Below are 25,989 nucleotides of genomic sequence, written 5' to 3' on the forward strand. Positions count from 1 at the left end.
GGATAAATTCCAGAGGTTTTAGAATTTGGAGCAAAAACAACACTGGAATTAAGAGAAATGGGATGAGGGGGAGAAAATAACTTTCTCTTGTAGAAAATTAATGAAGCTTTTAAAATTGATGCTGTTACTAATAATTCAAAGTACAGGACTAAGTAATTATATTTGTGGTTTTAGTGGATGACTTAGAACAGGGGTCAGCAAACTATGAGTTGTGAGCCAAATCCTGTATTTGTATGAATTAGCCCGTGAGCCATGAGCTAGGAATAGTTGTTAAGCTTTTAAATGTTTAAGAAAAAAATGACAATACTATTTTGTGACATGTGAAAAGTATATGAAATTCAAATTGGTGTTTGTAAATAAAGTTTTATTAGAACATAAATTACAAATTATTTTGGGGACTTTTGTGCAACAATGGCAGTGCTGAGTAATTGCCACAGAGACTGTACTGTATGGCCCACAATCCTAACATAATCATTTTCTGGCCCTTCACAGAAAAAGTTTGCCAACCCCTGGGTTAGAAAACACTAACTCAGATTAAATGCCTAGCACATTAGAAGAAAAGGGATCAAGTCCTCAGGGACTGTGGAAGGTTAGCATCTGACAGTTTACTCAATTATGCTTAAGGCTTTCTTTTCTTTTAACAGAGATATCGAACAAAGCCATACTGTTGTGGCCTCTGTAAATACTCTACAAAGGTGCTTACTTCATTCAAGAATCATTTACATCGTTACCATGAAGATGAAATTGACCAAGAGCTGGTGATCCCTTGCCCAAACTGTGTATTTGCATCTCAGCCCAAAGTTGTGGGAAGGCACTTCAGAATGTTCCATGCGCCTGTCCGGAAAGTCCAGAACTACACAGTGAATATTTTAGGTGAAACTAAATCATCTAGGAGTGATGTGATAAGTTTCACGTGTCTAAAATGTAACTTTTCAAACACTTTGTACTACAGCATGAAGAAGCATGTGCTGGTAGCCCATTTTCACTACTTAATTAACTCCTACTTTGGCCTGAGAACTGAGGAAATGGGTGAGCAACTGAAAACTAACGATACTGTTTCTATAGAGAAGATCCCACCACCTGACAAATATTACTGTAAAAAGTGCAACGCCAATGCCAGCAGCCAGGATGCGTTAATGTATCACATTTTGACTTCAGACATACACAGAGATTTGGAGAATAAGCTTAGATCTGTGATTTCAGAACATATTAAGAGGACTGGACTCTTGAAGCAAACGCACATTGCTCCAAAACCAGCGGCACATTTGGCTGCACCAGCAAATGGCAATGCTCCAAGCGCTGCAGCGCCGCCTCCTTGCTTCCATCTTGCTTTGCCACAGAACAGTCCAAGCCCAGCCGCAGGACAGCCAGTGACTGTGGCCCAGGGTGCCCCTGGAAGCCTCACTCATTCCCCCACTGCTGCTGGCCAATCCCACATGACTCTGGTCTCCAGCCCTCTGCCTGTGGGCCAGAACAGCCTCACCCTGCAGCCCCCAGCACCTCAGCCTGTCTTTCTTTCTCATGGGGTTCCACTTCATCAGTCTGTGAATCCTCCTGTGTTGCCCTTGAGTCAGCCAGTCGGACCTGTCAATAAGTCTGTTGGAACTAGTGTCCTCCCCATAAATCAGACTGTTCGCCCTGGGGTTTTACCCCTCACCCAGCCTGTGGGACCCATAAACAGACCTGTTGGGCCTGGTGTTCTTCCTGTTAGCCCCTCTGTCACCCCCGGGGTCCTGCAGGCTGTCTCGCCAGGGGTGCTTTCTGTGAGTCGGGCGGTCCCGTCTGGAGTCCTTCCTGCAGGCCAGATGACTCCTGCAGGGGTTATCCCTGGGCAAACAGCAACTTCTGGGGTTCTTCCTACTGGCCAGATGGTCCAGTCAGGAGTTCTCCCTGTGGGCCAGACAGCTCCATCACGGGTTCTTCCCCCTGGCCAGACAGCCCCATTGAGGGTTCTCTCTGCAGGCCAGGTGGTCCCGTCTGGGCTTCTTTCTCCCAACCAGACAGTCTCCTCCTCAGCTGTTGTGCCTGTAAACCAGGGTGTGAATTCTGGGGTTCTGCAGCTTAGTCAGCCTGTTGTGTCGGGAGTTCTTCCTGTGGGCCAGCCAGTGAGGCCTGGGGTCTTGCAACTCAACCAGACTGTGGGCACCAACATTCTGCCTGTGAATCAGCCAGTGAGACCTGGTGCTTCGCAGAACACCACCTTCCTAACATCAGGCTCTATTCTCAGACAGCTCATCCCTACAGGGAAACAAGTGAATGGGATTCCAACCTACACTTTGGCCCCCGTGTCTGTCACTCTGCCAGTTCCCCCCGGAGGCCTTGCGACTGTCGCTCCGCCCCAGATGCCCATCCAGCTCCTGCCGTCAGGTGCAGCTGCACCAGTGGCCAGTTCCATGCCCGGCATGCCCTCTCCTCCAGTGCTGGTGAATGCTGCTCAGAGCGTGTTTGTTCAGGCCTCCTCCTCTGCAGCAGACACAAACCAGGTGCTCAAACAGGCCAAGCAGTGGAAGACCTGCCCCGTCTGCAATGAGCTCTTTCCGTCCAATGTCTACCAGGTCCACATGGAGGTAGCGCATAAGCACAGCGAGTCCAAGTCTGGCGAGAAACTTGAGCCTGAAAAACTGGCAGCGTGTGCACCATTTCTAAAGTGGATGAGAGAGAAAACGGTGCGATGTCTGTCTTGTAAGTGCTTGGTGTCTGAGGAGGAGCTTATACACCACTTGCTGATGCATGGCTTGGGGTGCTTGTTCTGTCCATGCACCTTCCATGATATCAAAGGTCTTTCAGAGCACAGCAGGAATAGGCACCTGGGGAAGAAGAAGTTGCCTATGGATTATAGCAACAGAGGTTTTCAATTGGATGTCGATGCCAATGGCAACCTGCTCTTTCCCCACCTTGATTTCATTACCATATTGCCAAAGGAGAAGCTTGGGGAGCGGGAAGTCTACTTGGCAATCCTGGCTGGGATACACTCCAAGTCACTGGTGCCTGTGTATGTGAAGGTGAGGCCTCAGGCTGAGGGCACCCCCGGGAGCACCGGCAAGCGAGTGTCCACCTGCCCCTTTTGCTTTGGCCCCTTTGTGACAACTGAGGCCTACGAGCTGCATTTGAAGGAGAGGCACCACATCATGCCCACAGTCCACACGGTCCTGAAGTCTCCTGCCTTCAAGTGCATCCACTGCTGTGGGGTCTACACTGGAAATATGACCCTGGCTGCCATCGCCGTCCATTTGGTGCGCTGCAGAAGTGCTCCTAAGGACAGCAGCTCAGGCCTACAAGTCCAGCCGGATTTTATTCAGAACAGTGAACTGCTTTTAGTCAATGGTGAAGTGATACATGATTCCAGTTTTTCTGTTAAGAGAAAGCTGCCTGATGGCCACTTAGGGGCCGAAGACCAGCGGCATGGGGAGGAGCAGCCTCCCATCCTAAATGCCGATGCAGCCCCAGGTCCAGAAAAGGTGACGAGTGTTGTGCCTTTTAAAAGACAAAGGAATGAAAGCAGAACAGAGGGACCTATTGTCAAGGATGAGGCTCTTCAGATTTTAGCATTAGATCCTAAAAAATATGAAGGCCGTTCTTATGAAGAAAAGAAGCAATTTCTTAAAGATTATTTCCATAAGAAACCATATCCTAGTAAAAAGGAAATAGAACTGTTGTCCTCACTCTTTTGGGTGTGGAAAATTGATGTGGCTTCATTTTTTGGAAAAAGAAGGTATATTTGCATGAAAGCAATAAAAAATCACAAGCCTTCTGTACTTTTAGGCTTTGATATGTCTGAACTTAAAAATGTGAAACATAGATTGAACTTTGAATATGAACCATAAAACTTGCAAAAAAAAAAAAAAGTAACTCTAAAGTAGTAGATAGATTTTTTTCAGTTGAAATTTCACAGTGTTGTCCTCACTGTGTTGGTGAATCAACCTCAGTGGTCACTGTGCTGCTCTGCAGAGTTACTTCAGGTGCTGGAGAGACCCCTGTTACCAGGAAGCCAGTAGTTATTTCACATCTATTGTTTCCTGCAGTTTGATTTGTAACAGTTTTCAGGTTTTTTTCTCTGTCATGTAAATGAAATGTTTTGATATTTCATGCACGCCTTGTTTTCCCAGTAGTGTCAGTATCGTATGATAAGAAACTGAAATCTATAAATAATTTGCTTTTTCATTAAGGACATTTTAGCCTTTTTCAGAATACTTGATTTAACTGTGAGTGGAAGCATCGATCTCCTTCAGCTTTCCCTGTAGCAGCACATGGTACAGTGAGTGTTCAGAGATAATGGGTGCAAACCCTGTGATGTATGTATAAGGCTCCTTGAGGATGCACTGCATTAACTTACGCTGATTTCTTTGTAAGATCTTTGCTTATAGATTATAATTTTGATCTGTATTTTTTTAGGTTTATTCCAATAGCTGTTTTTTTTTTTTAACCATAACTCATAGAAAATCAAATGTTTTTATTTGTTAAAAGTAGACTGAATATGACATCTGGTATGCTGGTATGTAGCTCATAAATCAAGAGTTATTTTACAAATAAATTTATTCTGTAGATGCAGAAATATTTTTCAGTGTAGATTTTCCCTTTCTTTTGATATGCGAAGTCATTTCTGCGTTCAGAGGTAAAACAATAAATTTTTAGTGCCTTTAGAATAAACATTGAAAGAATACACCCCAAAACTCTTCTCCTAACTTAACTACTCATAAACTAGTGAAAGGGAAGGACTATGATACTCAGGAATAAGATTATTGCCCCTGAGTGTGGAAACTAACTTAAATTTCAGCATAGGGTTTCAGGGGACATGGCGAAGTTTACAGACTGAGATCTAAGTCTCCATGGTTGGTACAGTAAGTCTTTGACCACATTTTCTGAAGGTCATGTTTAGTGGGGAAACGGGCTCTTCTCTAGCTGGTTTAGGCTGGAAGCTGTGTCCGGGTGGATGGGATGGCATATTGTTAAAGAATCTCCATTGTTGTCACTGTTCTGTGGATGTTAAACCTCGTTTTTTTCCCCACACGATATTAAAACTTAAAGCACCAGAACCAGTCATGGAGACCAGCCAGTTTAGATGGTAAGTCATATTTCTGGTGGTACACAGCAGAGGAACCCCTTCACTCTATCTTTAGGTAGAAATATTTGGAGGATGTGACAGCCTCTGAGAAACATAACGTTACTATGTGGATTTTAAAAAATATAATACTTGCATGTAATTGCTATAATGTGCATATTTGAGGCAGTTGTGAAACTGGTTTGTGATTGTTGGTGTACTCTGTTGTAAATTCAAAGAGAGCTTGTTGAACTTTATTTTTTTTTTTACCTATTGTTTTCAGAGTGTCTATTTTGAATTAAAATTTGTTACACCGCTGCAAATAGAACTGTTTAATTCTTTTAAAAGTTAAAATGTTGTGAATCATAGGAATAACCTCTATATGGGAATAGATACCACATTTATTTTCTAAAAAAAACTTACCTGTCATTTTTGTGAAAATAAGAACATAACCCAAAAGGCCTAATTACTGGGGTCACAAAATAGGTGTAACTACAGATTCCTGATGATTCTATACTGGTAGCCCCCCAAGTGCCAAAGAAGGTATGTAACTGGGGTGTCGGTGTTGTGAAGTTTCCTTCACTGTGGCTGTGTTCAGGGTCAGTGTGGAGGAGGTGCTGATCAGGAGGCAGCTGCCGTCTGGCGTGGTTGAATCCTCACCTTTCTTTTGTTGTGTACGTTAGGGTTTCCCAGCCTCAGCACTGCTGACATTTTGGGTCAGGTAATTCTTTGTGGTGGGTGGCTGTTCTGTCACTGTAGGATGTTGAGCAGTGTCGTTAGACACTAGTAGCACCCATGTCCCTACTCTCTCCCCATTGTGGCCACCAAAAATGTCATTGCCAGGTGGTCCCTGGGGGGCAGAATCTCCTTGTCAGAACCCTGGTAAAAGAGCTGATTTCTTGGTGCAGTTTAGCTGTGGTAGAACTGTTCATGCTGTCTTTAATGTTATGCTAGTTGCTGGTTACTAGTTTTTTAGGATTAGAGATTAAAATTTGATAGAAGCTGAGCTTCAAAAAGCACATGTGGGAGTTCTTGCAAATGTAAGAAATTTATTATTTGAAAATGAAAAAAATGAGTAACAGATTAATAGTTGTGAACAAAGTTTAAACTTACTAAATTTAGAAGGAAGGAGTTTTTTAAATACAAAAAATTGTGTACTTTAAAATATTTAATCTACGCATGTAGCAGCAGCTTTAAAAATACTACACACTTGAAATCTATTCAGGTAAAACAGATTTAAATATAGCATACCATTTTAGCTTCTCTGAATTTTGTTGCTGTTCTTTTTTTTTTTGAGACAGAGTCTCGCTCTTTTTCCCAGGCTGGAGTGCAGTGGCATGATCTCGGTTCACTGCAACCTCTGCCTCCTGGGTTCAAGCGATTCTTCCACCTCAGCCTCCCGAGTAGCTGGGATTATAGGCGCTCATGCCACCACGCCTGGCTAATTATTGTAGACGGGGTTTCACCATGTTGGCCAGGCTGGTCTTTAACTCCTGACCTCAAGTGATATGCCCGCCTAGGCCTCCCAAAGTGTTGGGATTACAGGCATGAGCCACCATGCCTGGCCAAAAATTTTTTATTGTAGACAGAATCTTGAGTGGTGCCCATGCTGGAATACAGTGGTGTGATCATAGCTCACTGCAGTCTCGAACTCCTGGCCTCAAGCTATCCTCCTGCCTCAGCCTTCTAAGTAGCTGAGGTGCCTACCCATCATGCCCAGATTATTTTAAACAGTTTTTGTAGTGATGGAGTTTTGCTGTGTCGCCCAGGCTGGGCTTGAACTCTTGGCCTCAAGCCATGCTGCCACCCCTCAGCCTCCCAAAGTGCTGGGATTACAGGCATGAGCCACCAGGCTGGGCCTCTGTTACCCTTTTTTAGCAGCTATTTTAGTCTGATGACTGTTGTGTGCAGTGTCTTAGATTCACTAAACAAAGCAGCAGTTAATTAAGCGTTAATTAAGCATTAATTAAGAAAACTTAGCCCCAGAACTGTCCTAATTTTCAAGGTCTTTTTAGAAAATAGCACACATGTACTAACTGCTTGATATTGCTAGGAAAGGGGCTGCATACTTGATGATAGTCATCCTTGCTGCCTCCTGTGCCTGTGGCATGGCCATCAGCATGCGTTCTCACGTTTAGTCCTACAGAGTGAGTGGTAGTCTCCTCTCACACCTGAGGAAATTGAGGCATGGAGGTAAATGACTTGCCTGAGGTGGAGGCCTGTGAGGGTGGACAGTGCTAGAGTGATAGCTGAGTGGCTTCTAACATGTATTATCCCATTTAAATCTCGCAATAACCCTATAGGTATTAAGTTGTCTGTGTTTTACAGAGGAAGAAACAAGCTCAGAGGCAGAGTTGGCTAGCTGTTCCAGTTTGCCAAGAACTTGAGTGATTTCTCTAGACTTCAGTGCTAAAAAGGAACCTCTTAGGCAGAGGGGACAAGCTCGTCACTCCACTCAAATTTCAGTTTGCCCAGGAAGACATGTTGCTTATCAGTGGTACAATATTATCATTAGACCTGTACATTGCCCTTTGGGTATCAGGGTGAATAGGGCATCCTGATCCTAGACATCCTTTTTCTGGTGGTGCTGTCAACAATAACAACATAGAGATGGTTACCAGAGCAGTTCCTATGTGCCAGGTGCCATTCTAAACATTTTGCATGTTAAATTTGATAGTGACAATATATTAGTGACGAAGAATGATAGTCCTGAGTTAGTGAAAAAACGATAAAAAACGCATGTAGTTTTGCTGTTTAGATTCTCTCTGCTGAATTTTCATGAACTAAGGAACAAAATTGCCATCTATGAAGTACTGCTGGAAATTTCTCTTACGGCTATTAAGTGTCCAGTTTCTTCAAGCTAATTTCTTTTCATAGGTGGTGAAAGTAAATGTGAAATGTTTCTGATGATAAGGGCTTACTTTGTAGCACACCTGCTAACTTAGGCTTCTCTGCAAGTTCGGCTTTCTGTTGTGCAGATGCTACATCACAGCTTTAGAATTCTGATTTTTGATCATTTGTCCTAAGTACTAAGTCTTTAATATTAACTACAAGTTTAAATATCATTTTAGCACTATAGAGGTTATGTAGGGAAGCTGTCTTCACATTTTGTGAATGTGCCTAAAAATACATTACCCAGCACTTCACGTTCTTCAGATCCTAAACTCAGGAGTTTCTTAATTTATGATCCATGAACTCCCTTGGGTAAAAAGTGTAAATATGTGACCTAGAAGGTTGGAAAAATGTTAAAGTCTAGAATATTATCAGATTTTTCATAATAGAGAGTTAAAATGAGAATGTACTTACACTACCAACCTCAAAGACCTATGCTTATATGGGGACTGCTGTCTAGGAGACCACCTTTAAAGTAGATTAAATGCCAGAGCCTGTGGTGTCTGAAAGGGATCTTTAGGCCCATCATGGTGTCCAGTTCAAAACAAATACTAATACCAGTCATTCACGCAAATGATTCAGCTGTGCATTTTGAGAGGAAAAATATATGTAAGGTTGCTAAACAGTAGCTAGTGTTGTTCTTCATGGCCTTTTAAAGAGGGTGCTCCGGACCCACTTATCTTCATTTTGCTCATCACCAGCAACATGATTTCTTTTTTTTTGCCTTCTCATCTCTGAACTAAACATTATTTCTTTTAAAAAAGAAAATACATGAAATCCTTTTCAGAAGGCAACTTTCCGATAAGAATTTAAGATATTTAAAGTGTAAACTAAACTTTGGCAGCCACATAGACATGTTTGCTGTATGCAAACTAAGCTGTGAGGTCATACTTTCAAATACAAATTCAGAATTAATTGCAATGAATCAATGTATTTTTTTTCCAGAAATTGTGTAGTTTCCTACAGTTTTGAACCCATGATATGGAAAGTTTAATGTTAAATAATTTGTCATTCACCTAAAAGTGTACTAAAAAAATAGAACATTAGCAATGAATCATAAGGCTTTAGTGGTTCAGTGGTTTTTCTGACAGTAATCTTTCTGTGTTAGATGTATGTATATCTTGAAAGAGTCATAAAATTCATAAAAACGTCCTGTGAGAGTCACAGATGCATTCACTCGTTGGACTTCCTGGCCTGCTACCAAGCAGCTTGTTTAGAATGGGAAGACTGAATATATGGAAAAACCACACAAGATAGTTTGCTGAAAATAAAAACAATTCAAACTCCAAGCATCACATATATGTAATTAGGATCCCAAATTTGGACTCTTATAAGCTACAAATGCTTGGAAGAGTCCCTGTGTAGGTCCAGATTGGAGGTCTCATTACAACAAGGAAAGTGATCTTTGGTCCTAAAAAGGATGGGAGATTCATCCACTGTTTGTTATTATATTGTGGAAAACAACTTATGAAAATAACTGGGAATTTATAAGAGGTCATTTTAAAGAGATTAAGGATTTTTTAGAGAAGGTCATTTTTGGCTATTAAAACATTTTTCTAGGTTTTATATGTGCTTTCAAGTGATTAAATATATCAATAAGACTACACGAAAGGAGAGGACAGAATTGAAGGGGAGGGCAAGGATTTTTGGAATGCACTTGGGAATTCCAAGTTCAGCCCTGCTCTGTTCCAGCCCCACGACCCCTTTGGGATGAAGCAGCTTGGGTGTCTAATTGTGTTGGTTCTAAGGCTGGCACTCCTCTGGTTATGTCTCACATGTTGTTAGAAAATTGATAACCTCATCCCAGAACTGCACATTGTATTTACAGTGGTTCTCTGTACCCCGTTTCCTAGTCACAAACGACTTCACTTCTGACTTCATTTTTTTATTCATAGGTGATAGTAGTGATCATCTTTGTCTAATAAGCTCCTAATTGAGAAGTGAGCAGAATACATATAGATCAACACCCAGTGCTGTACATTTTCCAGCCATTTCCTAGCTATTTATAGCATCGGTTTTTGTTTTTGTTTTTTGCTTTGATATAATATTCCATGTTTAACTGGTTTGATAAATTAGGGTAAAAGTTGAGATACTAAAAATAGATGTGTTGCTACTAAGATGCTAAACATGGTTTCAGTTCAGTATCTTATGAAAAACAAAGTTCAGTATGAAATCTGGTTAGTAATAAAGTTAGACTGTCTAGGGACATCACCATGTCCATCAGTTCTTACCTATTTGAGTCCTTAGAAATCCTTAAAAACGTTTTTAGAATGCACATGGATTTGTCTAAATTAAACTTCTAGTTTCCAGGGTCAAAATACTTACCCATAATGTCTGAAGGACTTGGTAAAATTTAACAATATCCTCCGTCTAATTTCTCAACACTAAAGAAGTTGTGACTATGACTACATAAGCTTCTACATCTGAGAACCCATGCCAAGTTCTTGCTCCCTTGGCCTGCTTTTCCGTTTACAAAAAGTGGGGGTGGGAGCAGTAGGATGATTCCTTCTGTGTTTCTTAAAAGATGTTTTCAGTATAATCATGTTTATTTTCCATGTGCTAGAAGTGGGGACTGGATCTTTGCCATTTCCTGAACAGTTAATTAGCAAGCTGCTTACCTGCAGTGATCTGCAAATTCATTGATGCCACACCCTGCTCTCCTGAAGGGTTGTCATGGTGGCTGCAGGTAAAGACTGGACAGGCAGATTCAGAGTTCAGAAAACAGCGTATTCCTGAGCGGGACTAGATGTCTTTTTGCTTTCTAATATAAAGTCCAGATCATTTGAACTCAGACTTCGGAGATTAGCGTAACTGTCTTGATAAGTTTGCCCTCTTTACATCTCTCTGTAACAAGGTCTTTCTGCCTATGGTAGCCCTCCGGAGAAGTGATGTGCAGAAGAGATCACCAGGAAGAACGTGCCAGAATGATTGCTTTTATTTAAAATCTACCATCCATTAACTTAAAGGTTAAGCTGCCACCTACATTTGGCAATGTTATATGCTTCCAACAGTGTTTTCTCACTGTTAAAACGTTTGTGCATATAACTTAAGATTATAGAGTATACATACTCGATCAGCAATAGTATAAATATTTTACCATAGGGCTAATACTGCAGACCTTTCTTCCTAAAGCAGTAAAGTATCTTGGACCAAATTTCCCTGGTTATATTACCACATACATTTATCTCCTATTAAAGTTTATATTGACTTTAGATAACATTTCCAGTAGTAGAAAGATGCTAATGAAATATAAAGGGCAACTTGCGGCCTGATAAAATTACACGATGAGGTGCTTCAACTGTTGAACACAGTGAAGTAGCTGCTGAGCTGGTTATGTCCCTTGTGATTTTTTTGTATTGAGTTCATTTGAATCTTTCCAAGTTGACCCTGTGTGTCTGCTTTGTTTCAGTGGCCTTAGCAGAGGTGTACAGTACCCTTTCATTTACGAGATCAGGGGAGTACCACAAATCTAAAACCTAAGAATAAAGGGTGAGATTAAAGCATGTTACTCTGACTCTACATCATTTTGGGTAAAATGTGATCTTCATTACTACTTTCATATATATAGGTTTCTAAAATTTGTTGAAATCAGTCATTAACGCTGGACCAGAAGAGTTCAGGTGGATTAATCTGTCATCACTGTGGGCTCTTGGGGGTATGGCAGGCTTGAATCTGTTTAGATTGCTTCCAAGCCCTTTCTGTTGATTTCGTCCCATTTTATCTACAGCCCCTATGTGAGTTGGTGTTACATAGCTGTTGACCAAAAGCCTGAACTGCCCTAGAGATTTAAATTCTAATATTTACTTGCCAGGCGCTAATGGACACAATCATAACCCAAAATGAAAATAGAGTAAATCAAATAGCTTTTTTTCTGCTGTGAATTCAGTTGGCATCTGGATATTTGAATAGACCAATTAAAAATCCAAGTATCTTGGCAACTTCATTGCTGCATCTTAGTGTTTAAATTACAGCAGTATTAGAGATATAAACCAAACATACCTTATCTAACATCCCCCAAAACTCATCAATTCTAATTCTAGTTAGAAAGTCAAGACTCCTGTCTAAAGCTTTGATTTGTAATAAATAGGATTAACTAAGTTGGTGCATTTATGAATAGAATCTTTAACAGTTTTTAAGAACTCTGCAAAGAATAGCATTCGTTATTAACTTGATAATTTCATTAAATTTTTTTCTTGAGACAGGGTCTCACTCTGTCGCCCAGGCTGGAGTGCAGTGGTGTGTGTGATCTCGGCTCACCGTAGCCTCCGCCTCTCGGGCTCAAGCGCTCCTCCGGGCTCGGCCTTTCGAAGTGCTGGGACTACACGCGTGAGGCACTGTGCCTGGCCAACTGAGTATCCTATAGGATGCTTGTTTCTTAGTTGGTATAAGTTGCTAAGTAGAAGTAATCATCAATTCAACTCGATAAATCTGGTGGGTTTTGTGTTTCGTTCGTGTCATTTGTGAAGCCCGACAGGAAGAGTGGAGCTCCGCGCTGTGGTGCCTGTGTGCGTGCGTTTTAAAGCGTGTTGGAAACGTCTACAATGGCAGCGCAACCGGCAGCCACGCGGCCTTGGCCACCCCCGAGCTCACGGCCGCAGCTCGGCCCGGGCCCCCTGGACGTCCGGCCTGGGCAGGGGCCGCCGCCTCCGAACGCATCTCTCTGCCTCCCTGGGACAAGGCGGCCGAGGGAGGAGAGCGGACAGGACTGCGCTGTGGCTGGACGGCGGATGAGGCTTCTTTCAACAAGGCGAGTTTCAGTGAGAAATGCGTGATGCTTTTGATGTTTCAACAGAATATTGTTTCTAAGATGATGTATCTTGCATGTTTGGCACTTGAGGGGGTGCTCATCTTTTGATTCCGCTATTGAGGTAGAGGCGGGACGCGGGAAGCAGCTTTCCGTAAGACCCGCCCACCCTTGCCCTGTCAGTTTACCATTGCCATGGCAACACCCGGAAGTTGCCGCCCTCTTTCCATGGCAACACCCTGACGGCCGAAAGTTACCGCACTTATTCCAGAAATCTCTGCAAAATCTGTCAGTTTGCATGTAATTAACAGTGGGTATAAATGTGAGTGCAGCCCTGTCCTGTCAGCTGCTGCCCTGGGCGCACTGCCTTTGGGGTCACTGTGGTTGCTCCTGCGCTTCAGCGGGACTAGAAGCTGCCGCCCACGAGCAGCGGGGAAGAAATCTTTCTGGGAAAAGCCAGGAGCCCTCCGAGGCTAAGTCCAGTTTGGGGGCTCACCAGCCTTGCATCATTCTGAGTCCTGTACTGGAGGCAGATCAGGCTGCATCTCCTCAGGGTGAGTACTTGTGGCCTCAGGGTAAAGGGCTTTTCTTAGGACGCGAGGCCATTGCTGGGAGAGGCAGATTAGGCTGGGGATCTGGACTCCGTTCCTAGCATCTGCTACCTCAGGATGGAGATGAAAATGCTATAAAATGTTTAACCGTGTGATAACAACTCTCCTAGAAAGGAAAGGGGATGCTCCTGAGGAGACTCAGTGCTCCCCACAGAACTCCCCAACGATCCCAGATGGGAGAAGCTGAGCCGCACTGGTGCTGCCCTCACTCCGGGAGTGAAACGTGGCTGTGATTTCCACAGGTGACAGAAACCAGGCAGTGATTCAACTCGTATTTGACTTTCACATTCTCCAGCAATGTTCTTCAATCTGGGAAGGGTAGAAAATTAAAGAAAGGTAAGGAGAGTTAAGAAATGAGATCATTTCAAAGTAGGTGCAGTCTTGAAGCCCAAATGAATTACAAGATCCAGTTTGAAAGCTGCTGCAGAAGTGATTGCAGAATCGCACGGTGGCCCCGGAATGGGGAACTGCTGCTGAAAGAGGTCAGAAAGGGTGGGGACTGAATTTCGGGTAAGAGGACGCCAGTGGTTCTGGAGCACGCGGCCTTCAGCCACGCCTGCGTTCACACGTACATTATTTCAGACTCACTCCAAGTTTACATCTCTAAGCCCATCCAAGCCATGGCAGCGCGAACCTCTCCCTCCCCCAGCTCAAGGCCTCTGGGCCCCCAGGACAGAGGACGGAAGAAGAGCCAGCCCTTCCTGGCTCAGGGGTGCCGGGACCCCGTGATGGCTGCTGTGCCTCTCCTGAGGTGCCAGGTGAGAGCTGAGACTTCTGCTCCCGTTGCACCAGCTCCGTTTGTCTCCAGGCGCAGTGTCAGTCTCGTTCTTTAAGCCCTTCTGAGGTCCCATCAGCACAGGTCCCGTCTTACCTGGAAAGGCTTGTTGCCTTCTGCCTGGGACTTTTTATTCTGTGCCTTTCTTTTGGATATTAAATTTCATATCCACGCTTGCTTGTCACTCAGACCTTATTGCCCTCTCCCTCCCATTGGAACACTCTAGTCATTTCCGTTTTCAACTAGGAACCAGCCTCATTCATGGTGAGAAATTAATGCTCCCTGGGTGTGGTCAGCAGACGGTATCAAACCATGCAATCTTTTAAGGTCCATTCAAACACAGACCTCCAAAATGATTTATTGTTACACATATTCTGGTCATAAGGCGTTTTCAAATCATAGGTAAACAGGACAGTGTGTGTGTGCAAAAGAATGATTGTGCCCAGGAATCTCGGTAAACAGGTCAACTAAGAGCCCAAAATATATTTCTAGAGTGCTTACACCCAGAAGTGAGTACTGATTTGCTTTTAATTAATATTTGGAATGTATGGGGTGCCAGGAGGACCCAAGTATAAAGTATTTATGTGGGTGGTGAGACGAGGAGTGATTTTGTTGTGTTTTTATATTTTAAATTTTAAAAATGAATGTGCATTTAGTCCTCAAAATATAAGTGGTGTCCCACTTAACAGTGCTACCAGTTGGAAAAAGTGATTAACCCCATTTACCCATTAATTTATTGTATATAAAGTTGTTGCTGTCATTGTTGAAATTAGGTGCTGCTAGATTGTGCAAGTATCAAAGTTCAAAAAAAGTGGGTCATCTGATTGGTTGTTGATCACTGCAACAGCAAAGTTCTAGGCAATTAATGTTTTTGTTACTTTTGAAACATAAGGGCAAGGAATTAACAAAAAGTGTGCAGGACAGGGACAACTCCTCCACCCTGTCCTCATAACAATGTTCTTGAAGTTTGCTTTTTCTTCTCTACCACTTGCATTTGCTAAGCAGAAAGTGTTGGGGTGTGTACCCCACAGGAGTGGTTCACGGAGGTGATGCTGCCCTGGCACCAGCACCCTGAGGTGAGGAGACTGCATTGGGGCAGGCAAGGGGCCAGGAGAGAGCAAACAAGTATTATTTTTCCTGTGTGTAGACTCATATTTAATAATTGTTGAAGAAAAAAGCCTTAACACCACACGTAGCAAGTTTTAATAGAGTTCTCTGATTACCTTGGTCCCATGGCTGACCAGTGACCGCCATTATGCCTGCAGAGATGGGATGGTGAGCCATCATTTCTCCTTCCTCTTTCCTGAAACTAGTTCTGATACCATCAGTGGCTTAGTCTCTATATGTCCATCAGATCTTGCCCAATGCTGGGGACAAAACATGAATGAAATGGAGTTACCCCTCAAAGAGCTCCCAGCTCTAAAGCCATGATCCTGTGCTCCATCAATACACAGGAGGAAGGGGGAAGGCGGATGTTCCGGGAGGAGCAGAGAAGGCTTCACAGAGGGAGGCAGCACAGCCAACCTCGAGTGTGAAGGGAAGCTGCAGGGGAAGTGCGGAGCAGTCCCTTTCAGGCCAAGCAACAGCACAAAATACCTTTGAGACACAGACATACGAGAGGCACAGCTCGTTTGAGGGGCATTGAAGAGTTTAGGGCACAGAATTGGACTTCAGGGTTAAGTTCAGGACCTGGGATCAGAGTCTGATAAGTTTAAAGGTTCTTGAAATAATTCTAGTAAATAAATAAATGTGGTAAGACAGTGCAGCAGTACAGGTGCAGAAGCTTCAGAAGCCGTCCTTTCTCCTCTCCTCATCCTCTTCCTCCCCTCTCAGCCCTAAACTGAGGCAGAGTGAAGAGGGCTCCAACTGGCAGAGGAAGAACTGGTGGTGCTTGGAGTTGGCTGTGGAGCCAAGCAGGGTGGTGAGGAAGGGTCCCCTGGGGAAGGTGAAAATGGCCCCTGTCAGTGTGAGTGGGACTGGGAGGCTGAGAGGTAGCTGTGAAGGGGCATCGGGCCTGGAGATGGGGGAGGGCACCTGTGTGGGGAAGAGGGTGGTGGTGGTGACGGGAGGTTGGTGGTTACATTCAGGGGACTGATCAGCACACAAGTATATTGAGGATAATGGGAGCAGGTTTCTTACAAACAAGGAAAGGAAGAATCAATAGAGATGTAAATGTGTGTGTGCACATGTATGTTTGTATGTGAGAGAGAGAGAAAGATCATCTCCAACACCACCCTCAGGTTTAGTGAGTTTCAGAAAGAACTCACAGGCTTCAGAAGTCATTCTGCTCATGGCTGCAGTCTTCCTAAGGGGATACTGTAAGGGGAAAAGGCACAAGGCAAAGGCTGCAGGAAGCCTGTGTGAGCTGTGAGCATCCTCTTCTAGGGCAGTCAGGCGGGATGCTCCTGACTCCTCCAGCAGTGAGCTGTGATGATGTGTGAGGTGCTGTCTACCAGGATGCTTGCCTGAGCCTGAGTCCTGTGTGTGGTTTGGGAGATTGGTCCCATAGGCACACAGGAGGCTACAGAACCCTGGAAGAAAATTGGGGGTTCATTGTAAGTCACATCATTTGTATGAATTGTCCAGAAATTGTCTGGACAAAAGGGTGCAGGTGATGCATGTTTCTAAGTGTGCAAAACGCTCATGCTACTGTGTGCAAAACACTCATGCTACTGTGTGCAAAACACTCATGCTACTGTGTGCAAAACACTCATGCTACTGTGTCCAAAACACTCATGCTACTGTGTGCAAAACACTCATGCTACTGTGTGCAAAACACTCATGCTACTGTGTGCAAAACACTCATGCTACTGTGTGCAAAACACTCATGCTACTGTGTCCAACTTTTTTGGCTTCTCTGGGCCACAGTGGAAGAATAATTGTCTTGGGCCACACATAAAATACACTAACACTAGTAATAGCTGATGAGCTAAAAAAAAAAAAAAAGTCCATGCATAATTTTCATGATAATCTTATTAAAAAGTGGGCAAAGAACATGAATAGACATTTTTCAAAAGAAGACATACATATGGCCAACAGGTATATGTAAAAATGTTCAACATCACTAATCATCAGAGAAATGCAAATTAAACCACAAGATATCTCATCTTGCCCTTGTCAGAATGGCTGTTATTCAAAAAGTCCCAAAACAGATGTTGACAAGGATGCAGAGAAAAGGGAACTCTTAATACACTGTGGGAATGTAAAGTAGTACAACCTCTATGGAAAACTGTGGAGATTTCTCAAAGAACAAAAAATAGAACTACCATTTGATCCAGCAATCTTCCTACTGTGTATCTACCTAAAAGAAAAGAAATCAATATATCAAAAAGATACATGCACTCTTATGTTTATCGCAGTACTATTCACAATAGCAAAGATACAGAAATTAGCCTGAGTGTCCATCAGTGGATGACTGGATAAAGAAAATATGGTATATATATATACACAGTGGAATACTATCCAGTCCTAACAGAGAATAAAATAATGTCTTTAGTGACAACATGCATAGATTGGAGGTCGGTATCTTAAACAGGTCAGATCCCAAAAGACAAATATCATGTGTTCTCACTCATGAGTGGTAGCTAATTTTACGTGTGCACATGGATGTAGAGAGTGGAATTGGAGACTTGGAAGGGTGAGAGGGTAGGAGGTGGGTGGGTGATGAGAACTTAAGGAGTACAATGTATGTTATTTGGGTGACGATACCCTAAAAGCCCTCACTTGACCAGCACACGTTGTATGCATATATCCAATTAGGCACGGACTTTTTTTTTTTTTTTTTTTTTTAAAAGATCATCAGCTATTGTTAGTGTATGCATGCTGAATAGCGTATCCAAAACTATACTTGTACCCCACGGATTTATACAAATAAAAAAATGGTTACTAGTAAGGATGACTGTAAGATTTCTACTTAGATTACTATTGTAGTAGCATTCACCTAAGACATTCTTTGTCCAAAATACTTTCATATACAAAAATCATGATTCCAAGAAAGTGAAGAAACAGGATGCTCAGAGAAAGGATTGCCCGTTTCTCACTGATGGTCTTTCTATGGGTCAGTGGTGCTGAGCAGGGAATATTCCCTTTAATATTTTCAACAGCAACTTGAGTGACCCTTTACTTATAAGCAGACTTTTAATTCCAAATTTTTGTTTGTTTGTTTTTTTGAGATGGAGTGTCGCTCTGTTGCCCAGGCTGGAGTGCAGTGGCGCGATCTCAGCTCACTGCAAGCTCCACCTCCCAGGTTCATGCCGTTCTCCTGCCTCAGCCTCCCGAGTAGCTGGGACTACAGGCACACACCACCATGCCCGGCTAATTTTTCTTGCATTTTTAATTGAGACGGGGTTTCACTGTGTTAGCCAGGATGGTCTTGATCTCCAGACCTTGTGATCCGCCCGCCTCGGCCTCCCAAAGTGCTGGGATTACAGGCATGTGCCACCACGCCCGGCTAGTTTTGTATTTTTAGTAGAGACGGGGTTTCTCCATGTTGGTCAGGCTGGTCTCGAACTCCCAACCTCAGGTGATCCACCTGCCTCAGCCTCCCAAAGTGCTGGGATTACAGGCATAAGCCACCGCACCCAGCCTAATTCCAAAGTTTGACCGAGGAATGAAGTCACTTACACTGGATGACAGAGTCTGCCTATTGCTGGTCTGAATAGACAGTGAAGGTGCATTGCCAAATACATCAAAGGTGGTGGATGGTGTCTTTCCTTAGCCAGACTGTGTGGATAAACATTGCATTTCTATTTATTTTTTTTGAGACAGGGTCTCACTCTGTCGCCCAGGCTGGAGTGCAGTGGTGCAGTCATAGCTCACTGCAGCCTTGACCTCCTAGGATCAAGCGATCTTCCCACCTCAGCCACCTGAGTAGCTGGGACTACTTTTTTTATTTTAGGCAAAGAGAATGTACTTGGCTAATTATAAAAACATTTTTTTGTAGAGACAAGTCTGTGTTGCCCAGGCTGGTCTTGAACCCCTGAGCTCAAGAGATCCACCTTGGCCTCCCAGAGTGATAAGATTACAGGCACGAACCACTGCACCCAGCCTGCATTTCTAGAACTGATAGATGGGGTGAGAAAAACACTGACACCAGAACACACAGGTGCAAATTATGGCTCTGAAAAGTATTTGTGTGATATTAGAAATATTAGTGTGCCTTCATTTTCTCATCTGAAAAGTAATGGTAAATGGTAAAAATTTACAATATCCTCCTTCTGGCTGTTTTTCTTGTCATTTATTGATAAATGAATTATGTGTTGTCTTTTGTTTGTTGCCTGTTTCTGAAGCATGAACTCCAAGGAAACATTGGTTTACTCATCCACACTAAGTAGGATTGTTAGTAATCGTTAGTAACTGAACATCAGGGAGAATATGACAGCCTCTGAATAAAGAGCTTATGCTGGCATGGGAAACAAATGCAAAACCGTCGTGGCAAGCAGAAGGCATGAAGTCGGGGTTTCAGTGTTTCGCCTGTTGCCTGTTACCACCCATTACACAGAAGTAGATTTGGGACTCAGGTACTCTTATTAGTTTGTGAGGTGCCCTCTGCAGCCCAGTTACTGAAAGTAGATTTGGGGCTCAGATCCTGTCATCCATGTATGTGGCGCCCTCTGCAGTCTGGTTCTGTGCAGTTCTCTCTTTAGGACTGGTAGTCTCTGGCCCAGTTCTGTGGAGGTGGTTTTCCGTCTCTGATTCTCTCATCAGTGTGTGCTGGTCTTTGGAGTCTCATTAATTCGAAGTTGATTTTGGATATTATCCTCATTCGTGTGTGGTGCTCCCTGTGGTCTATGTGGAAGTCGATTTTGGATTCTGATCCTGTCATGCATCTGGCATTCTGCAGTCCCATCATATGGCACTGTGCCCTTCTTATGCTGCAGTCTTATTATGAGAAAGGAGGTTCCATACTCTGATCCTCTCATCTGTACGTTTAGGTTCCATACTCTGATCCTCTCATCTGTACGTTTGAGTCTCTGCAGTCTGGCCTCAGATGGGTTTCACATAGGGTGTGTAATTTGGCTCTGAAGTGGTAAGACAGACTTTTCTGTCATCACGGCCATGTTGCTTAATAGCTCACTTGACAGTCTGCTGGAAGTACAATTCTTGTAAAAGAGCTCTTGCCTGGCACTTTGTCTTGAGAGCAAGGGGACTCAAGTCAAGAAATAATGTGTTTATCTTCAAAGCTCCCTGGGAAAGCAAATTTGGAAAATGGCACTCATTTTCTGGGTTGCAAGACCAATGATGAATCATGTTGTTTGCTTTTTATTACTGTTATAGAGTTTATGTCTCTCCTTGGGAACATGGCTCAGTATTGAAAACATTCTCAATACCCTCAAGTTGTTGTTTTTTCCCCATGAGGATAAAGGAGAATAAAACACAAGATAAATGAGGAAAGGTAAGAGAGAAAAAAGAATTTGTATATTGATTTGGAGTGTCTTCAGGAATAAATAGAAGATGTTCAAAGCAGAAAGGACAACGTTAAGAAGACTAGATGTATAGATGTGGCACCAGAATGGTGGTGGTGGGAGATAATTCAAAAAATAGTATTTGTGCACTTAGGAAATACTTTTGCAGGTTACCTGATGTGAAATTACAATATTGATACCAGCACATAACATCCTAGAGGGAAATCCTATGTGCTTGTTGGGTAGGGTCTTGGTCATCAAGTCCAAGTTTATAGGCAAGTCCTGTAAGCTTGGGGGATTAGCCAATGGTTCTCAAATGTGATTCCTGCACCAGCAGCATCAGCATCTACTGGGAACTTGTTAGAAATGAAAATTCTCAAACCCCACTCAAGTTCCTTAAATCTGAGCCTCTGGGGTAATCCAGGCACTCTTTTATTTGTGTTGTTTTTTTGAGACGGAGTTTGCTCTGCTGCCCAGGCTGGAGTGCAGTGGTGTGATCTTGGCTAACTGCAACCTCAGCCTCCCGGGTTCCAGTGATTCACCTGCCCCAGCCTCCAGAGTAGCTGGGATTACAGGTGCACGCCACCGTGCCCAGCTATTTTTTTGTATTTTTAGTAGAGCCGGCATTTCGCCATCTTGGCCAGGCTGGTCTCAAACTCCTGACTTCAGGCAATCTGCCCGCCTTGGCCTCCCAAAGTGCTGGGAATACAGGTATGCGCCACTGTGCCTGGCCAGCAGGCGCTCTTTAAACAAGCTGTTCGAGGGGATGAGGGTTCACCCTCTGGTTTGTTTGAAACAGGAGGTCCTTGAGCTCACGCTGAGCAGCTTACCTTTCCAGAAAAGGGCAAGCTGGAAATCAGCTAAGTAGGTTCATACTTTCAGTAGGAATGGCACACATTAAGTAACTTAGTGCATTTGGGAACTGGCCATTAGTGCAGCCTTACACCATTTTAATAAACTATTCAGACTGTGTGAGTTTTAGTGCTGCCATAAAAAACTTCATACTTTTAAAATGCAAGGATCAACAGTTGAGCCTACCACACTTGGTTCATACTTGCATCCTTTAAAAACATTCCACAGAGGTGCAGGTAACATGTCCTTCTGTTGGAAAATTTAGATTTTCACTAAAATAGATTTCACAACAATCATGGCATTTTTTTAGATACCTTTGCACCTTGCCACAAAACTCTCACTCTCTCTGATCATTTTATGTGAAACCATAAAATATTAAATACCCTCACTGAATTGTGAATAAATTTGCCATATGATGTGGACTACCAGGTCAGGGAAACCCAAGCCTGAGGCCACACCCAGCTGGCAGCCAGGGGCACATGTGGCCTCTGCTCACACTTAAGCCTCGTATCTCATCCTGCTGAAACCGGACATTAGTTTTGGAGAGTGTACCCAGTGTTGGCACTTGACTCCTGCCTCATCAGACTGGGGGGGGTCAACTGTCCAGCCGCCAACAGTCCACAGTTGCTGTGGGGACTCAGCAGGTGGGGAGTACTTGTGAAGCTCCTAGTGGGGTACCTGTGCTGCTTCCAGGATGCTGGTGCTCAATGTGATCACATCTGTAATTTGCTGAGTAAATGAATTTGTAATTGTAATTTGAATCTTGATGGCTGCCAGAACGACAGTGTTAATGAAAACCGCACCAACCAGGGCATATTTAGGAAGGGCTGTATGCTGTATAAATATTCAGAAAAGCTTTTTCAAAAAGACTTCGAGAGAGGGTTCTGGACTGTCATCTGTCTGAGCTTGGGCCCATTTTTTCATCTACTTTCCTCAGAGAATGTGTGCAGATTCAGTGAAAGATGGCACATGATAGGCACTTGATAAATCTGTCATTCTCTTTTTGAGGGATTACTTTATCTCTGGTATTCTCTTCCACTTAAAACACAGCTGAAATATTCATGCGTTTTGTTTACTCAAAAGTCAAAAAAGTTTTTATTCTCTGATATATAAAACCAAGAAAACTTTAATACATAATATGACATAGTTTTGTTTTTTTAAAAGGAGAAAGTGGCAGAAGTACAGACCTGTGTAGAAAAATACACTCAAGCAGCTGTTCTAAGCAGTAATTCCTAAAAGTATGAATAGCACACAAATCTCAGTGAAAGCCTCATTTCTTTAAAAAACTCACATTTGCTTAACAACTTAAAATGTGATAAGAAATATAACCTTCCTTCTTGATAGCCAACCCAGTTATATAACAGACATTCAGGAATCAGCAATAACTTAGTAAAAGAACATTTCCTTTGTGAGAGTAACATTATTAGTTTTAGTTCCACAAAAACCGCTTCTGACTGCTGGGGCACTGAACGACATGCCCTTCATCAGAGAGCAAGTCGGGGGGCGGATCCTCACCGGAGAGGTCGTGGGGAAGCATCTTTGGTCTTCTCTGTGCTTAGGAACAAAGGGCCAGCAATTCATTGCATACAAATAACATCAAACACAGGTGCAGGAATTCACAACTCCTCAGCAAAAGCTATTTCTTACAAATAGAACTTGCTTTTCACTTTATATTCAGAAAAAATGAAAATGCTGAGATGCAGTTTTCCCTCTTAGCAGTCCCATGTTCACGAAGTCAGGACAGTTCTGCCACTGACCAGCAGGTGGTGCTGGACCACAAGGAGAAGCAGCGGGAGGTACGCAGCTCCGACAACCTAGAAAATATTTCTTTACCTGTATCTGTATGAAAGATTTGGTCAGAGTTCTCAAAGTATAAATGTAACATTTTAGTCAAGCAAAACACATTATATAAAATTTAATTGTCTCAAATAGGAATTTTTAAAATTACTAAATATATAGATGTTGCTGGAAGATCAACATAAAGTGAGGATGAATTTAGTATTTGTTAAAAATCACTAAGTTCCACATGACTTCTTATAGTTAAAAGTGAGAACTAACAGTGACCATTCTAGAAATGAAAATTAGCATGTATTGTGACTTACAAAAAGAAACGTCTGTTTCAAAAAACAAAGATGAGAACTCACACACAAATGACTGCGTTCTCAAAGCCATTGCTGGATGTGTGCGATGCTTATCCTTCATTTCTGCTGAAAACATTTCAGAAATCTCCCTCAGAGTCTGTCAACCCACAGGAAAAGGGTCATCTTAGAGGCTTACATCCCAAATGGGACTGCTGAGCCCAGTCCAGCAGAACTGCTGCTTCCTACCCTGGATTTCCCCTTGAGGCTGAATGGGCCACCTATGTGGGTCACAAAAATAGCCCCTGGTGCGGTGCGGTGGCTCACGCCTATAATCCTAGCATTTTTGGAGGCTGAGGTGGGACGGATCACCTGAGGTCAGGAGTTCAAGACCAGCCTGACCAACGTGGTGAAATCCCATCTCTACTAAAAATACAAAAATTAGCTGGGTATGGTGGCATGTGCCTGTCCCAGCTCCTTGGGAGGCTGAGGCAGGAGAATCACTTGAACCCAGGAGGCGGAGGTTGCAGTGAGCTGAGATCCCTCCAGCCTGGATGACAGAACAAGACTCTGTGTCTCAAAACAAAACAAAAAAAACAGCCCCGGAACAATTCCACAGCTGCGGGTGCCATAAGTGTGCTGGTGGGAGCTCTCCTGTCCCAAGCGAATTATGACTATGAACAGTGTGAAAATCTGGAATTCATCTCCATGGTTGTACATGGACAGGTTTGGGTGTATTTCTTCTTCTTTTTTTTTTCCGAGACAGAGTCTTGCTCTGTCACCCAGGCTGGAGTGCAGTGGTGCGATCTCAGCTCACTGCAACCTCTGCCTCCCGGGTTCAAGCGATTCTCCTGCCTCAGCCTCCCAAGTAGCTGGGATTACAGGCGCCTGCCACCACACCTGGCTAATTTTTATACTTTTAGTAGAGACGGGGTTTCACCATGTTGGCCATGCTGGTCTCGACCTCCTAACCTCGTGATCCGCCCACGTAGGCCTCCCAAAGTGCTGGGATTACAGGCGTGAGCCACCGCACCTGGCTGCATTCCTTATTAAAAACCAGCCTCTTGTCACATACATCAGCACAGTCGGCCTCGCCTACAAGTCAGCAGAGAGCACAGCAAGAATGCTGAGACATATTGCATGGGCCAACTTAAAAACATGAATTTGACTATTTTTAAAAAGTAATTTTAAAGCTTCACTTTAAAAACAAAGTATTTGTAAAAATTTTAAAAAGCTTTTTTGCACTTGGTCAGATCTTTTCTATCACTTTGCAAAGGCGCCAAGACCTGCTCTCAGGCCTGGTATAGAGTGTGTCTACAGGCGTTCATTTTAAGTTCTGTGGCGAAATTCTATAAAAATAGGCAATATTTGTGTTTTTATATCCAGAAGTTGAAACAAAGAGCAGGGTTGTTTTTGTGGTCACAAAAACAAGAAAAAATGAGGGGATGCAGTCTGCAGGTCCTGTCCCTGTCCTTACCGGGGAACTGGAGCTAGGATTTGGGGGCCTCTCCAGAGTCTAGAGCGTGACCGCGGGCCCGTGCTCCTCCACGCCGCCTGGCGGCAGCGCCAGACTGTGACGTGGGTCGGCCCGCAGGGAGCTGAGCAGCCGCTGGAGGCCGCCGTCCAGGGCCAGGTCCCGCTGCAGCCGCTGCGCCAGGCCCGCGCCATTGACCCGGGAGAGGCTGCCTGCGGGCGCGCCCGGGGTCTGGGGGGGACGTGCAGGCTCCAGTGTGCCCTCGATGACGACGTCGTTGTCCTCATCGCTCTCCGCCTCGTCGGGGTGGAAGTTCTGCAGGACGCGCGGGGCGGGGGGACCCACGAGGCCCGCGGTGCCGTCCGAGGGCGGTCCCGAGCTGCCCAACGCGCGGCCGCCACGCACCACGTTGTTGCGCTGGTTGGCGGGCTTGACGGTGACGATGAGGTTGTGGCTGTTGGCGATCATCATGTCCGTGACCTGGTCCAGCGTCTTCCCGGCCACCTCAATGCCGTTCACCTCCAGGACCTCGTCATTCACAGCCAGCAGCCCGGTGCTCTCCGCCAGGCCCCCGGGTACCATGCGCGAGATGAAGATGCCGGGCACCTTCTCCAGCCCGTGCGGGGTCACGCGCACGCTGGCGCCATCGCGGATGTAGAAGCCCAGCGGCTTCTCGCAGCCGTGCCGGTGCAGCCGCACTCGCCGGTGCGTCTCGGGGACCAGGTCCACATCGATGATGGACGATACGGGGCGGAAGTCGCGCGGGAGGCCGATGTCCAGGTGTGCACGCCGCCGGGGTCCTTCGTCACGCAGCGCGCCCAGCGCCCGCCTGCGCCTGCACAGCGAGCCCGCGCCGAGGCTGCCACGCTCGGCCTCCTCTGCGGGAGAGGGGACAGTTAGAGCGGACACACAACCGAGCCCCGCCTGAGCCCTCGGCCGTCATACACCTGGCACTGCTGTTCCATCTGCGTGACGCCGAAGCACCGAGGGTGCACAGGAGCATTCCAGACCTGCAGGCTGAGCTGAAATCAGGCAAGCTCAAGTGCAGTCCCCTAAAATTAACTCTCTAGCGCTCTCCTACGGCTCCACAGGCACCAAACCAAAGGACTTAGAGATTATAA

At 44.3% G+C, this 25,989-nt stretch overlaps 2 protein-coding genes across 5 annotated transcripts in view; one reads left to right on the plus strand and one right to left on the minus strand.

Moving 5' to 3' along the window:
- ADNP2 (ADNP homeobox 2) overlaps positions 1-14,236 on the plus strand; it is a 40,155-nt gene extending 25,919 nt beyond the window's left edge. For 2 of the 4 annotated variants that reach the window (XM_063716979.1, XM_002828343.6), the window contains exons 4-5: positions 645-13,228; positions 13,528-14,236. In XM_063716979.1, the coding sequence (XP_063573049.1) occupies positions 645-3,824 (3,180 nt within the window). In that variant the 3' untranslated portion in view covers positions 3,825-13,228; positions 13,528-14,236. Of the gene's footprint in view, positions 1-644 lie in introns of all 4 variants that reach the window. The other 2 variants (XM_063716980.1, XM_009252500.4) reach the window with 2 other exon arrangements.
- Positions 14,237-17,810: 3,574 nt separating this feature from the next.
- PARD6G (par-6 family cell polarity regulator gamma) overlaps positions 17,811-25,989 on the minus strand; it is a 102,616-nt gene continuing 94,437 nt past the window's right edge. The window contains exon 3 of the mRNA XM_024236088.3: positions 17,811-25,746. Within this exon, the coding sequence (XP_024091856.1) occupies positions 24,911-25,746 (836 nt within the window). The 3' untranslated portion in view covers positions 17,811-24,910. The remainder of the gene's footprint in view (positions 25,747-25,989) is intronic.

The sequence above is a fragment of the Pongo abelii genome, chromosome 17 (assembly GCF_028885655.2).
Source record: "Pongo abelii isolate AG06213 chromosome 17, NHGRI_mPonAbe1-v2.0_pri, whole genome shotgun sequence".
Classification (NCBI taxonomy): domain Eukaryota; kingdom Metazoa; phylum Chordata; class Mammalia; order Primates; family Hominidae; genus Pongo; species Pongo abelii.